At 50.0% G+C, this 15,141-nt stretch overlaps 1 protein-coding gene across 2 annotated transcripts in view; it reads right to left on the bottom strand.

Moving 5' to 3' along the window:
- Positions 1-14,198, bottom strand: part of ddah1 (dimethylarginine dimethylaminohydrolase 1) — a 40,352-nt gene extending 26,154 nt beyond the window's left edge. For both annotated transcript variants that reach the window (XM_084693091.1, XM_084693090.1), the window contains exon 1: positions 13,745-14,198. In XM_084693091.1, the coding sequence (XP_084549217.1) occupies positions 13,745-14,038 (294 nt within the window). In that variant the 5' untranslated portion in view covers positions 14,039-14,198. The remainder of the gene's footprint in view (positions 1-13,744) is intronic.
- Positions 14,199-15,141: the final 943 nt, after the last annotated feature.

The raw sequence follows: 15,141 nt of genomic DNA, 5'->3' as shown, positions 1-15,141 counted from the left end.
AATCAATATTTACATCCAAACGAGATGGAGCTCCAGGGGACTCCAACCGGACGAGCTATGTAACAGTATCGGCCGCATAAACCACGTCGAAAATACTCATTAGGTGAAATAGTAAGATCTGAAATACTCCCATCAAATGAAAATAACTAAAGCTTTCTGACACTTTGAGTTGTTTTGAGTCCCTCCAAAAAACAAAAAAAAAATGAAATGAAAAAATCCCGTGAATAAGAGCATATAAAAAGCAGACGTGCACTCACAGGACTGGAATGCGAGTGGAGCAGTGTGGGAATGGCTCACGGCCTGGGCCCAGGCATGGGACAGGTGTGGTGGAGGAGACAGAACATTCCCTGCCAATCACCACCAAGCCCTTGGAACACCTTCCTGTACTCTACCCAGCGCCCAGACCAAGACTCTGTGGTAAACAGGTAGAAGAGAACAGTCATAAATCACTATTCCCTTCAGAAACGGGGGAACGGAGCCAGGAGGGGAGCAACACGAGTCGCCTACGAGTATTTTGGAGGACAAATCTCTCTTTTTTTTCCAGGCGTGTTTCTGTCATCATCATTCCTGAAGTCGCTCGTGTTTGAAGTCACTGCGCCCGTGGAACAGCGAGCGCAGCACTGAGGGGACGGGCCGAGCTGTGCTGATGGGGAAAGCAGGTGTCCTGACTGGGGCTAACAGCGCAGCCAAAGGGGGGGTCTGAGAGAGAGAGACTGCGGAGCTTTTGACCTTATTCGTCGGACCAGCACTCTATCTGCTTGTTTTTTTTTGTTTTTTTTTCCCGGTTTCCTCGCCCACTCTGTCTAGAATAGATACCTGTTTTAGTCTTTGGCCACTGGTCTGTCTGTCTGTCTGTCTTCTGTTCTTCCTCCTCTTTCTGTCCTGGCTCTATGTCTCACAGAGAGAGAGAGGGAGAGAGAGAGAGAGCAACGAGGAGGTGGGATGTGAATGACAAATGAAGATAGAATTGGAGCATCGTGTGCAGCCAATTGGGCTTCAGGCTCGCGTCGCCCCGTCCGCCTAATAGGCCGTCTTCACAGACAGGGTAGGAGGTCACGGGGGAGAAGACGAATGTTCGCTGATGATCTGTGGACAGGCCAACCTCGACCTCCCACAAAAAACACACACAAAAAAAAAACACATGTGCACCAGTTACTGCGTGTGACGCCATGCAGGAAGCTTGTGTCGGTGTGTGACTGTGGGTGACGTGATGCTGGACCTATCTAAGTTCACCCAGAAGGTCAGCGTCTCAGCAATGCTTCTGTAATGTGAACCCAGCAATCCCTCCAATTCCAAAGAGAGGTATTTCCAGTGGCAGCAGTTTCTTGACTTAATCATAGCCTGCTATGACTCACAGCTCCAATAATGAGCCCTTACATCTCAATAGATAGCTTGGTGGTGACTACAGCAGTCAGCTCCCAGGCTGTATATACAAGGTCTCTTAGCCCATCTTAGCTTTACAATTTGTGACTTCTACTCGGCATTTTCTCCTGAACACTTGTTGTTTTTGTCTATCTGCAGTCAGACATCCAAACAGCCCCTTTCAGCTCTAAACTCTGCCGTCAGCGACGCTTTATAACATATATAACACGCCCCAAACCCCTACTTATTGATTTCACCCACTCGTACAAAAGGATATCGACGATACGCGCCGCTACCTTGATCGAGGCATCGGAGCAATTCCACCGCACAACACAAACTTCGAACAGCAAAGTACACAGCAGAAACATGACCCTTTTGAAATGCCACCCGAGATTTGCCAGGCCTTCTCTGGCTCTGACACCTAGCCTTCCTCGCGAGGCTAAACTACAGTCTAGGAGTGCTGCGCCTCTTCATTATACGAGTGTCAGAGCAGGCTACAAAGTATGGTGCTCTTCATTATGCATTCATGAGTACACGGCTGGGTGGACACGTTCCGGTAATGTCTCTCTCTCTCTGGATCTCTCCTGCCGTCTATCTCGGGCGTACAAAGTATAGGCTACGTAATGACATCCCGCATGATGAAAGAGTCGGATAAATCATCGACGACGGGATCGTGGAAGCGAACGCCCGACGAGACTGATCTGTAGCAAAGGTCTCGTACCTGGTCTTGTCTATAACAATGTGCATGGGTCCTGAACCAACAAAGCACCGTGCCTGAGGCAGCACATTGGGCTCGGAGAACGACCCTTTTTCAAAGATGGAAGCAAAACCCCCCCACCACGCCACCGCCGTTGGCTATTCCATGGGAACTATCGTCTGATCTTCAATTGTTGATGATGTGACCTTTAATATAAGGAGTGGACTTTTGAGACAGGGATGGTCTTGAGTGAGAGTAAACCAAGGAGGCTATGAATAGCGTATTGTATGACAGCTAGTTTCAGTCTGACCTGGTAACATTGGTATGAGGTGGTTATACTTCCGAGGTATGACTAGGATAATAGGCGCACAGTTCGGACATGGCAGATGTCCTTCGGCGAGCTATTTTTAAACTCGAGTCTGGCTTCAAACGAACATGTGAGTCAGGTGTGACAGATGCCAGAGCCTTCCAGGGAAGCTCCACGCGACGGAGCGTGAAAGCAAGGGAGGAAGTATTTTTCCGAAAGCATCCGTAATCCTCTTAAGAAGACGCGTCGTTAATTGAAAGAGCAAACGGAGGAGCCAGTTAATTGAGAGTTTCGTTCACTTTGAAGTGAGAGAGAAGAAAAAAAAAAGACACATTTCCCACACAGGCGCAAAAATTCAAAGACTGCCTAGTTTATAGAACATCCACAGACGCACAAACTGATGATGTCTCCTCTGTGACTCAGCAGTCTGTCTGCGAGGCCGTCCAGTGTCTTAAGGTTGCATTCGCTTTGTAGGCCGTTTCTCTGCAATTTCGCAGGAGTGTTGGCAGTTTGGTTGTGTCTGTAGTTGTGTAGTTTACATTGAGTCATTTAGCAGACGCTCTCATCCAGAACGACATACAGTAAGTACAAGGACATTTCCCCCCGAGGCAAGTTGGGTGAAGTGCCTTGCCCAAGGACACATCATTTTGCACGGCCGGGAATCAAACCGGCAACCTTCTGATTAATAGCCTGACTCCTTAACCGCTCAGCCATCTGACTCCCACTAGTAGTTGTGTCTGCAGGTGTGTGGTTGTGTCTTGTAGGCGTGTGGTCGCGTCTCTAGCTGTGTGCTACCGTTTGGAGCCTCGCGTATTTAGGCCGATTAATAAAGCCCTCATTAAGAAAGCTCGTAAGTGCTTTTAACAGCCCCAGGGACATTCTGGAGCTGTAATGGCACCCAGGGCACTATTATGACTGGCCCGTGGCCGACGTCGGATTTCTCAGCCAACAGGAAGCAGACTGCAATCTCTGTTCATGACTACACGTGCCGGGATGGGGATAAATGCATGTGACGGGTGTAGTTCAACCGAGCGAACGAGAGAGCACACAGGAAGACAAGATAGAGACGGCCGTTTCAGACTCGCGTGTGCGTTTGAAGGCCTCTCGTCCGTCTATTGGTGAGAGGAGGGGTGTGCCAGAGTCTCTGTCGGTGGGAGTGAGCGAGCGAGCCTGTGTGTACAGTCTGACACACCGACTGGGTGTGTGTGCGCGTCTGTCTGCCTTCCTTCCATGTGTGCGCTCCCGTACCGCCTCAATGTGCACAGCATCTGTCTGCCTCTATTCCTGTGTGGGTGTGTGTGTGTGTGTGTCTGTGTGTCTAAGGGGTTAGAGAGGTAAACCAGAGGGGTTGGTTCAGTGCCCGCGGAACACGTGAGGAAGAGGAGCCCACACGCTCCAACTCAGGCAGGCTCTGGATCCTTCCAGACACGATGGGCTCGCCGGACCCAGCCAGAGCTGGGGAGACGGAGGGGCAGCGTGAAGGAGGAGACCTGGAGGAGGAGCGTGCGCCTAGTTATCGCGGCCATTCCGGAGAGCGATGAGAGAAACCATGACTGCGGACGGCGTTTTCCACAGCTTTCCACAGGAGAGGTCAACTCACCAAATCTCCGCACCCCACAGTGCACCGTCCTGCCAAGTTGTGACTCGATGCGTGTGAATGGAGCCGCTGAACATCAACGTTACCGTATTGCAGCCGTCCGATGGGTCGACTGGCTTTGCGACGGGGCAGAGGCTGATTGGTTGGAAGAGAACGCATCACGTCTCTTTTTCATTCCATCCGCATAGCGGTCCCCGCACGCTCTCCCGTGCATCGAGTTATCTCGCGGACGACGCCATAAGCGCTTAGTCACAGCTCAGCCGTGAAACTGTGTCTTGGCACGGGGGGGGGGGGGAGATGAGGTTCTGATATGACAACATCTCCCTGAGCGCGCCGGGTCAACATTCTGGCCCGCTAATGCGATGAGACGGCCCTCTGATATGAGCCTCGTCTCTGGCACGGAGACTGTGGAGAGGGAGGGGGGGAGGTGGTGGGGGGGAGGAATTCCGCCTGAACAGCCATGCCCCCCTGCTAACCCCTCAACCCCTTGTGCTGTAATCACCTGCCAAGCCTACTGATGTCAAAACGGGAGAGGAAGGGGGGGGGGGAGATGGTAGGAGTGGAGACACACGTGGCTCTCCAGGGCACAGTTATCTGCCACCCACTGAAAGGAGACATACAAGTGTGTGTGTGTGTGTGCATACAAGCTTGGTGTACGTCTGCGTGAGTGCATGAGTGTACAAAGTCAAGACTTGGAGGTGAAAAGTAGCTTACCTTATGTGCGCACAACCCTGTGTTTACTCACGTGTGTCTGTCTGTGTCCCCCCCCCCCCTTTTCAGTGTGAGTGTGTGTGCCGGGGCATCTCCCAAACCCCTTCCGGAAGTCTCCATCTCCCTCCCGCTGTGAGGCGCCCCAGCGGAGCGGCTGTTACTGCGGGGTCGAGGCCGCCAGGCAATTAGATGAGTTTATACTGCCCATTTCCACCTGGTTCCAGGAGCTGAATACCCCCCCCCCCCCCCCGGACTCCCCCCTCTCAGCGCTGGTGTGGGCTGAAGGGGGGAAGGGGGTAGGGGCTGGAGGGGGTGGGGGCTGCTGTCAGCTCTAACCGGGCCCAGACGAGGGGGCGGTATCCTTTCCTACCTACCGCTCACGGACACATCAGCAGTCACCATCTCTCTCCCCCCCCCCCCCCACGCCCCCGCCCTGCTACACAGTACAACCCCTAAACAGCGTACCCTCCCAGGGCTGCTGCTAGGGACCAGAGCTTGGAGGGGGGAGGGGGGGGGGTAGTAGATACCTGGGATGAACAGCGTCATCGAGCGGGAAACGGCCACAGGATGTTTTCTTTGCCATTCCTGGCAGGACGCGCCGCCGGCCGACAGCGCGGCCGCCGTAGAACCACACGGGAGTGGAATGCACTGAAGAAATACAAGTTCGAAAAAAGGGAAGGCGGGGGTGTGTTTTTTAACGGAACAAAACGAGCTTCCCTATCCCCCCCCCCCCCTCTCCCCCCCCCTCACATCGCTCCGCTCCATCCCTGAAACCTTTCTTCCTGGTAATGTTAAACATCGTCACGTAAACGCTGTTTTTTTTTCTTTTCTCGTTCTTTCCGAGAGCAGTGCCAGCGCTGCACTTCATGTGATCGGCCCCTGAGCGTCCACATGCACTCCTCCTCCTCCTCGCTGGAAAGACAAGTCAAACAAACACCCTTGCACAATGGAAACTGGGGGGGGGGGGGGAGACTTATGTAACCGACAGCAGTCATGCTACAGTTCACCTATCTCCACCAACACCGGCCTGTTACCCCCCCCCCTCCCCCCTCCCCTCCCTCATCACCCACACCTCCCCGCTGCGTGGAACGACTGCATTCGCTTTCACCGTCTGAGCAAACATCTTGCGAGGGTGGGAAGGGATTAGGAGATGATTCTAGTCCTAAATCCCCGGGGTGAGACACACCTCGCTGTGTACACACGGCCTCAGGTCTCCACGAGGAGAGAGACCACCCCCCCCACACCCCCCACCCCAAACTGTTCTGTGACCCCGGGTTCACCCCTCCTCTCATCTCCATCCCCACAATAGTAGCGTGAGAGAGGGACACACGGTGAGCCGTGGAGCCTAAGCCCCTGTTTTGCAGTCGTACCTTAATTGCCCCATCGAAGCTTATCTTCCTTTATTTTGGCCCGGCGAGTTTGTGCTTGGGTTTGGTCTACAGGCGTTTGTCTTCTCAGAGAGCTGTTGGGCTTCGTGTTCGTGACCAATTTTCTCAGACGTAAACCAAAAGGAGAAGAAAAAAAAATGTATGGGCTTTTGTGTCTGGCTGAAGTCGCTGTGTGTCTGTTTGTATCTGCCGGTGTGTGTGTGTGTGTGGGCATGTTTGAGGTCAGGAAAGCAGAGCAGACGGGAGGAGGATGTCGTTTGAATGTCGGACCTGGCGTGAGAACGGACTGGGTGTGGAAATCACGCCATGGCGTTACAACTTAGCGCAGACAGGGGCAGCGTGTACCCTTCCGGCTGCTTCTCTCTCTCAGTCCGACCCCCCCCCCCCCCCCCCCCACACCCCTCTCTCCCACCGCCCACACCCAGAGGTGCTCTGCACCAGAAGATCCCCCCCCCTCTGGAGATATTCTGGCACCAAACCGATACATACTCACTCATCCCATGTCCAGCGATGCATCTGGACGTCTGTGTCTGGCCCCTGAGCAAACACTCCGCACGCACGCAAGCGCACTGTCATACACACACACACACACACACACACACACAGAGCGCCTACATGCACTGACACGTGGCCCCGACATAGGTTAAGTCCAGAGGCATTACGAAGCTGGAGGGATGTAAAGGCCATAGGACTCAAATCCACTATTGTTTATGGCAGCGAACGAGACAGCAGCATCCAGGTTTATTTGCAACCGGAACTGCACTTCTGTGTGTCTGTTATCTATCAACATTACTGTGTAAGATTATTTATGCCTTTACAAAGGGTTCATTGGGCGAACCGAGTAGACTTAAACAATACATAACAAAATAGGGGTTGGGGGAAAATCAATTCACATATGAATTGCGATTCAGTCTTCTCGCGATTGACATCGATTCACAACTTGTATTACAAATATTTTGTAGTTTTTTTTTCAAAAAGTATTACAAGTTAAAAATCAATTCAATTGTGAATCAAATTTTAATCGAATCGTGACGCCAAGAATCGAATCGTGAGGTAACAAAATATTCCCAACCCTATTACTAAATCTGACAAAGAAAAAAAAAAGTCCTATAGTAAAGCTAAGGGCAAAATCAGGTCATTGGTTTCGAATGGCAAAAATGGGCCCTTTAAAAACGAAGATGATAGATGGCAGGGGGGATGTTGAAATGAGGCACATGAATGCATGCTCATGCTACTGGAATGCTTTTGCATTGATCATACAGGCCCACGTCTCCCTGGCTGAATGACGGGGGGAGCCTTGTCGTATCGCTGGGTCCATGAAGCGCTTCGCGCCACAAAAGCTTTTTCCTACTCCCCCTGGCGGGAGCGACAGGATCCATTTGGGGACCGAGACGGAGGGAGGCGTCGTGGAAGAACTGGGGGAGAACGAAACACAGGCGACTGTAGCTGACTGAGCCCGGTCCCTCTACAGTTCCTGTCAGACGACAGAACTACGGTCGGCTCGGTAAAGTGGAGAAGGCTTTTTGAAACGCGAGGCGAGGCGGCGGACAGAGGAAGGGGGGAAGGGGGGTGTATCTTGAGGAGGAGGTCTGATGGCGTCGTGCATTACAGGGCCGTGCATAAGCTTGTTCTCCCAGGCCCCTATCCAAAAAGATGAGTGATGACACCCCGCGCGCTGGCAAGACGGCGGCGTGTGCTCAGCGCCTCGCGTTGCGCGTCCACAGGGGCGTCCAGGTGCGCGTATGCGAGGAATGCAGTGTACTGCCTGTGTGCGTGTTACTTTTGCGAATTCCTTCTGTATGGGTGAAGAATGTCTATTTTTAGGTGTGTGTTCTCGCGAATGTTGGGTTCGTGGCAAGGGGCGGCTGGCAGGTCGACCTCAGAGGTCTAGGCCACGTTGGCTTCACCTTGGCATGTAAATACAAGACCCGGCCCTGTGATTAATGGGAGGGGAAGGGGTGAAAAGTTTACGATACTTCCACTGTCTGTGTGGAAGTGTGCTTTGAGGCAGCCCTGACCTGGAATTTACATTTAGGACCAAAAAAGTACAACTCTCGTCGAGCTTTGAAAAGTAGGCCGGGAGACATTCCAGTGAAACAAGAGCGTACCGCAAGGCCTGCCTTACAAGCGGTATCCCCCTCATCGATGGCGACACTGCGCTGAGAGCGACGGCTCCACTGAGAGAAGACGCGAGCCGTTCCCTCAAGCGGGAGAGGGGAGGTGAGGTTGGAAGTGGACCCACTCGCCACAGCTGGTGGGGGGGGGCAGACAGGCAGGTTGCAGGGGGAGAGGGATGAGCGTGCGCGTCTCTGGAGCCGGCGCAGCTCGCGTCTTTCTCGGAGGTTTCCGGAAAGCGCCACGTGTTTCCGTAGTCAAAGGGAGTGGCGGGGCGTGCTTCTTTATTTTAGCTGGAAGACATCCATCTCACTTAGTACGGCTTGACGCTGCATTTCAATTGTGACATCCGCCAGATGACAGACATAATAAAGCGTTGAAATTTGAAGTTTTCTCCAACTCCACACAAAGCACTTTGAACTGTTTTATCAGCTCGGGGGGAAACACTTTGGGCACGCTCGAGGACAAACCTGCACGCAAACACTCACGCAAACACCTTTCATTGTTCTGTCGGGGTCTTTCACATGCTGCGCATATGAAACAGTCGATATCCAAAGCATCATGAATATGGATGTTTACCAAGGGTGGAGACGGACCTTTGAAAATATCCACACACTCACAACCCCCTTGGGTCAATGGCTCTGCCTCGATAACCTTCACCAGGCTGAGCTGAGTCTGTGATATACTGTGAATACTTAAAGTAGGTTTTACTAGCCAACAGAGCCCTGTCTACACGAGCACACAGACAAACATTGTAAAATGACATCAGCATAAAAGACATCTGTAAAAAAGACATCGACAAAGTCTTCAAGTCCGTGTTGTATATGAAGTAAAGCTTGAAAACGTCTGTCTATTGATTCGGTTTTCTGGGAATGTGCTAAAAGGAGCTTTGACCATTGGGCCAAGGCGTTTCCAATTTAGCTCACAAGCTCTGTCTGAAAGACACTCGACACATGGGGGGGAAAGACAGCCTTTCCTTTGCTCTCTGTGTCTGCAGATGACCTTCTTCTGGTGTGCTCTAACACATGTTCCTGTCAGGGCTCCTGCCTGATCTGAAGCTACCTCTCCCAGGGCGAGCCTTGACACCCCGCCCCCCCCCCCCCCCCTTTCCTATGTTTTCTGTCGGTTAGGAGCACCGCAATGGGCGTCCTCCCAAAGCCCGACGACAGCTGGCCTTGACCGTGTCCTTCTGAGGCTGGGCGAGGAGTTCATGCCCTCGAAAGTCCCACAACTGCCCCTGGGAGGGAGGGAGGGGGGAACACACAGCCAGGTCCAAGGCCGCGGAAAAACGAGAAAAAACGCTGGCGTGTTGGCGTCGGCGCTCTTCACACAACCCCTGACACATGCGAGGGGCAGGCGCGCGGCAGGCGCGTAAGACAGGCTGGACTTTTAAGGGGGCTGACAGAGATATCGAGGGAGAGACCGGGAGGGGGGGGGGAGAGGAGAGGAGGTCGAAAGAATGAGTACGAGCGAGACGTAGACGGGAGGGAAGTGGAAGGGTTTAAACAAGAAAGGGCTGGACTGTGTAACATTGTACGTCCGGACGAAAAAAAAAAGGAAAAAAAGAACACCGAGGTGAGGACGGTCGGTGAGACAAATGGAGACGGGGGCCAAATGTCTTCCTCGCTAAGGAAGCAGCAGGTTTGTGCCAGACAGTCGGGGAAGCCGCCAGGTTGACCCTGTCTCACTCGGGGCTGGCTGGGCCTGGGACGCACACCCCCCACCTCCCCCCCCCCCCCTTTCGCATGAGGATGTCAAGCGCCCCCTGAAGGAAACCAGGTCGCTTCCGCACAGGAAGTCATTTAAGGGAGCGGGGAAACAGAGGGGAATGAAATGAGAATCTGCAGGGCGTCTAGTCAAAACAGGGCCTCCGGAGCATCGCGTGTCAATTTGGGGTGAACTCTGAGGGGGTATGAGAGGCGGGGAGATGGGGGGGGGAGGGGACGGATACTCACTGTAAACTCTCAGCCCAGAGTCTAAATATTTTGTCTGAAAAATGTGACCTAAATGTTGGGTCTGAGACGGTTATTCCCCACCTTCCTGCTCAGGTGCACGAGTTCTACCTTGTTATGACTGACGGATTCCTTTGGACAACAACATTACAATGTCAAAAATGTGCCTTTAGAATAACGAGAGATTAGACCATTCTGTAAAGACACAGTCATTGGCCTAGAGCATGGTGTGCACAACTGGCAGAAGGTTTAGCCAATTGGGCCTGAACCTAGATACGCTGCTCATGAATAATTATTTGAGTAAATACTGATGAAGCAACCGTTAATTTCAATGTACACATACTGCGCTGGCTCAGCGCAGGTGGAATGGTCCCAGACAGCGGCCCGTGCTACGAGGTGTTGTCCAATCACGTGCCTTGTTTGAATCACTTCACGAAACTCAGACAATCAAAGCGAAAGTTTACAAAGCGCGTTAGGACCGAGACAGGGAGGTAGAAAGCAGAAGCTAGAGGGGAAGTTGTAGAATGGCGTGCACAAAAGTCACGAAAGTCGATACAGAAAATCCAGCTTTCAAAGACGAATGGACAGACAAATATACCTTTATCCTTCCCGCAGCGAGTGTCAGTATTTTGTTTATTAGCTGTAGGGCTTGCATATGCAAGAATTACGCCCCGAATCGTAGCGCAGGTTACGAAATGTTCATGGTGTGGACCTTTGGGTGGGAGAAAATGTTAGGCAATGGACCTCTTTGAATTGTAATTGTGCACCCCTGGTCCAGAGAGAAATGTAGATGAATGGGGAAAAAACAACGCACACGACAGAAGCAACGATGAAATGATACGGCTTACAGTAGGGAAATTAAATACTGATTGAGGCGTGGGCTTGACTTGTGCATCAGTCGGCTGTCCCATAAAAACAGCGAGGTGTTTGGGGATGAAGTTGGAGTGCTCCCTTGAGTAGCGGGGAGATTGAGATTGAAGAAGTGGCGGGGCGAAGTGAGGGGAAAGACGACTCATTCTTCTTCTGCAAGTCGATTAGCCGGGGCTTGACAGTCCGAACGACAGCCTCCACAGACAGGGATTTACAGGTGGTGTGTGCGTGTGTCTGACTGCGTGTGTATGTGTGTGTGTGTGCTTGATTGATGATCTGGGCTTACAAATTGCATCAGGTAGCTGATAAATGCTTTGAGAAGCCTGAAGGGTGTGTGTGTGTGTTTAAGTCTAAAAACTAGTCTCAAAACGCTATTACACATCCAAAAGCCTGACCTCAAACGACCGTCAACGCTTCATCCTTCAAGCTGAAGTATCAAACTCATTAAGTTAGCGAAATGAAAAATGATTAGGCAGCATGGAGGGGTAAATAATTAATTCTGTGAAGAGTAACCTCACAAAAGCAATCATTTACTTCAGCAATTCTGAATGAATGGAGAGATAACAGCACTGAGTAACTCATTTGATACTCAGGTGCTTATTACTACAATGCGACAGCTGCTGTTTCACAGTTGGTGCAAACTCAATACCTGCTATTGACTGCATGTAAATAACATTTTTGGGGGGGTCATAATTGTGACGTGCCTTCCATATGCAGTGCAGTGCATGCAAACTATGCTGAGAGGGTTGTTATAATAGACTAACACACTCTTTGGTTCGGCTTTATTCTATGCGCGCGCGCACAAACACACACACTACCACAAGCTCTGGGAAGAAAACCAATCAAAATCAAATAACCTGTTGTATATGAAACAGGCATATGCTTTAGCATTTAATAAGACTATAGTCTACATGAGTAAAGGGAATGTGGTTATGGTTATCAAAAAATATATCTACAACTTCCTTACTAGGCTGTACGAAAAACGATCAGTTACCTGAATGCAGTTTTGCTCGAGTTGATGGGTAATATGTTAAATATTTACAAGAAACACAAGGCACAATCCAAAGGTCACATTTTCATGCATAGTACTGAGGCTGCGATAACTGCAGATGTGACATGCAGTAGCCTTTTTACAAGGGAATTTCTGTCCAGAGGCACACCTTAGGGCTGATATTTGTAGCAAAACGTCTGTTCTGTTTGCCTTCTTATCAGTGACTTATCAGAAATTGATTACACAATCCAACCCATACAAGTCCATGCAAGTGGCTAGTTTGGTATTCATGTCTATGCTCTGTTTGAAACAGAATTACATCAACAGCCAAATCTCTGTAAATAATAAACTACACCACATAGCTACACTTTTTACGGCAGTCCAGGAAATAACTCGGCAATTATAGACTTGGGAGCAGGGTGATCTAGATATTGCTACTGTAAGACCACTTTCCCTGGAACTGTTTACTTCTGAGATCAAAAGACAGAAAATTAATGATTTTCTCCACAATAAGCAATGATCCAACCATCAATCAATGACATTGGTTCACCAGTAAATGTGTGGCATTGATTCATTCTGTTTGCGGGGTCTGGGGACAGTGGGTGATGGGGTGGGCAACCATATCAGTCTCGCACAGCATGCACTCGTGAGTGAATGTGTCAAACCTAGGTCGCTCTCAAAACCCGAGCACAAAGTTTCTCGTGATGGACACAAAGGTCACCAGACCACTTCAACGAGCCCCAGATGCCTCTTCCAATCCCCATCCCGTCAATCTTCCATGTGGCGCAGCACACGGCCTGCTCCACGCCATTCTCACACATACTGCAGATAGGTTGGGAGACACATTATTAAAACACTTTTGTGTCCGGAAACGTGCTTGGAATCGAGCAAAACAAAACCCAACGGGCCTTTGGCAGTACATGGGAGTGCTCTACAGTCTGATCAATACGCACTGCCACTGGTGTGACTGGGCACCATTACCAGCGCTGGGTCCAGCGGGGGTACGTGATGTGACGTGACAGAGGCTTTCAGAGAACCAGCCCAACCGTCAAACACACTGTCACTGACAGAGGACAGAATCGTCCACAGGGGCAGGAACTGCGCATGCACTGTTTATCTGATTCGTTTAAACGGTCCGTTTTTATCACGTAAACATGACCGTGAACTAAGGGGAAATGCCTCGACTGTCTCAGAGTTTCTTTTCCTTTATAAGGATGTTGCGCAACTCATGCTGAGGGCATGAGAACCGCCGACAGCCTAATGTTAGTATAGCTGTAAAGGAGTTGGAGTAAATTAGTCTAAAAGCAATGAGGGGGTAGGAGAGAATGATCTCACACAACACAGTGAAATGCCAAACATTGTGACACTGGCTCAATAAATGCCTACATTATTAAAATGTGTTGTTTTGATCACCTGCACGGCTTCTCGTTAGTGTAATAACTGTAATAATTCAACAATTAATCCCTGCGCCTTTCAATTATGTCCTGTGAAGAAAAACATCACACGAAGTCATGACAACGCTGCATGGCCTTAACACGAAAAAGATTTTAGGCTACATAAAGTTGCAGTTTTGCATCTAATCCCCTAGTGACTGGTTGTCTTTCAAAGGGCGTTGCCTGATAGTTAATTATGCCCCGTTTGTGCTACCAGGTTATGGTCAAGCCACGGCGCATATAATTGATCGTGCAATATAACAACACATACAAGAAATGGTTTCAACCAGTCATTCCTACAGCAATAAATGCACTCTTTACCTCCTTCCTTCGGCTCTCTGCCCCGGGTCTCGTAATCAGCGCGGTGTCACCACAAACCACAGCCGCATCTTCCACAAACACGCAATCCGGGAGAGACTCATCAGCGGGGAGTTCGATCACCTCCAATCCGAGTTTCTGCTTTAAAACGTTGACGTATACTTCATGCTCCAACTGAGCTTTCGCCAGATCCACATCCAAGTTGTTTGTCCTCAGTGCTTCTTTGGCAAGGGATGAGGGAATTGCACGAACAACAGCGTGAGTGAAGTTCCCAAAACCTGCCATTAAACCAGCCATGCTAAAAAGCCTATCAGCAGTTCTAACAGCGCTACAAATGAATGAAAGCGAGAACAGCCTGTTGTCTTTTACTCGCTGTGTTTGTTTGTTTTCCCGTTTGTCGCTTCTATATTTACTAAACTGACAGTCCCGCTCCGGTCGGCTACACAGGCAAGCGACAGTGCTCTGATGACGCGCACTAACAAACCATCACGTGTACGAATGTATCAATTCTCACTGAACCACTGAACCGCACAACTGTGCAAGTGACAGTGAGCGGTTTGTTGTGGAATGCGCCAAAGTCTAACTAGCTTATACATTGTTGTAACCGCACACTAGACTATATTATATAAATATAGAATGGCAATAAAATATCAGAAAAACGAGAGCCGTTTCAGACAATGGACTATAAACATGCAAATACTATTATTAAATATATGTCAATGTATTTATGCTTACTGTACACTACTATCATGTTAATAACATATCTATTGTGTAGATTTAAGTCTGGCTAGACTTCTATGTGGGTGTCAAAACAACAAAAGTCAAATGGATGATGGAATGATAGTGGGGGAAAAAAATACAGTTGAAAATGTACACATTCTCCATTACATGACACATGATGTAAGCCTGTGACGGATTCCATAACATGTTAATTTGGATTAAAATGGAGTGCAAGCATGACTAACAATGTCCTCAGTGCCAGCCAATCCCTTATCAAGACTTGTCCCATCACATCAAAAAAGCAGGGCACTTAAATTGGGATAAAACTTGCCTTTCACATCAGATCATTAGGAGAATTGAACACATTCAGTGGCCATCTATCTTGATGATGGTCAAAGGATTGGTAGGGAGAGGGGGGCGCGTCTTTCGGTCAATGAGGGGATGTATTGTGTGTGCAGGGACGATATTCCTTTTCCCTGTGGTGCTATCTAAGGAAGCCGCTGGGCTTAGCTTTGAATGGAATGTCTCTTCAGACATCCCAGAGAACATTCTTCCACACCCCAGGACCAAAGTTTGTCTTTTCTTGTTCCAGATCCACTCAATTTTCCTGACTGGTCTAAACATTCCAGGAGCCCCACATTCCATTTTTCCACTCTAGCCCCCCCCACCCCACCCCCACC

Source organism: Hypomesus nipponensis, chromosome 26 (genome assembly GCF_054491055.1).
Source record: "Hypomesus nipponensis isolate SF chromosome 26, ASM5449105v1, whole genome shotgun sequence".
NCBI classification, from domain to species: Eukaryota; Metazoa; Chordata; class Actinopteri; order Osmeriformes; family Osmeridae; genus Hypomesus; species Hypomesus nipponensis.
Note: the sequence above shows the minus strand (reverse complement) of the source record. Positions and strands in the feature narration are given on the sequence as shown.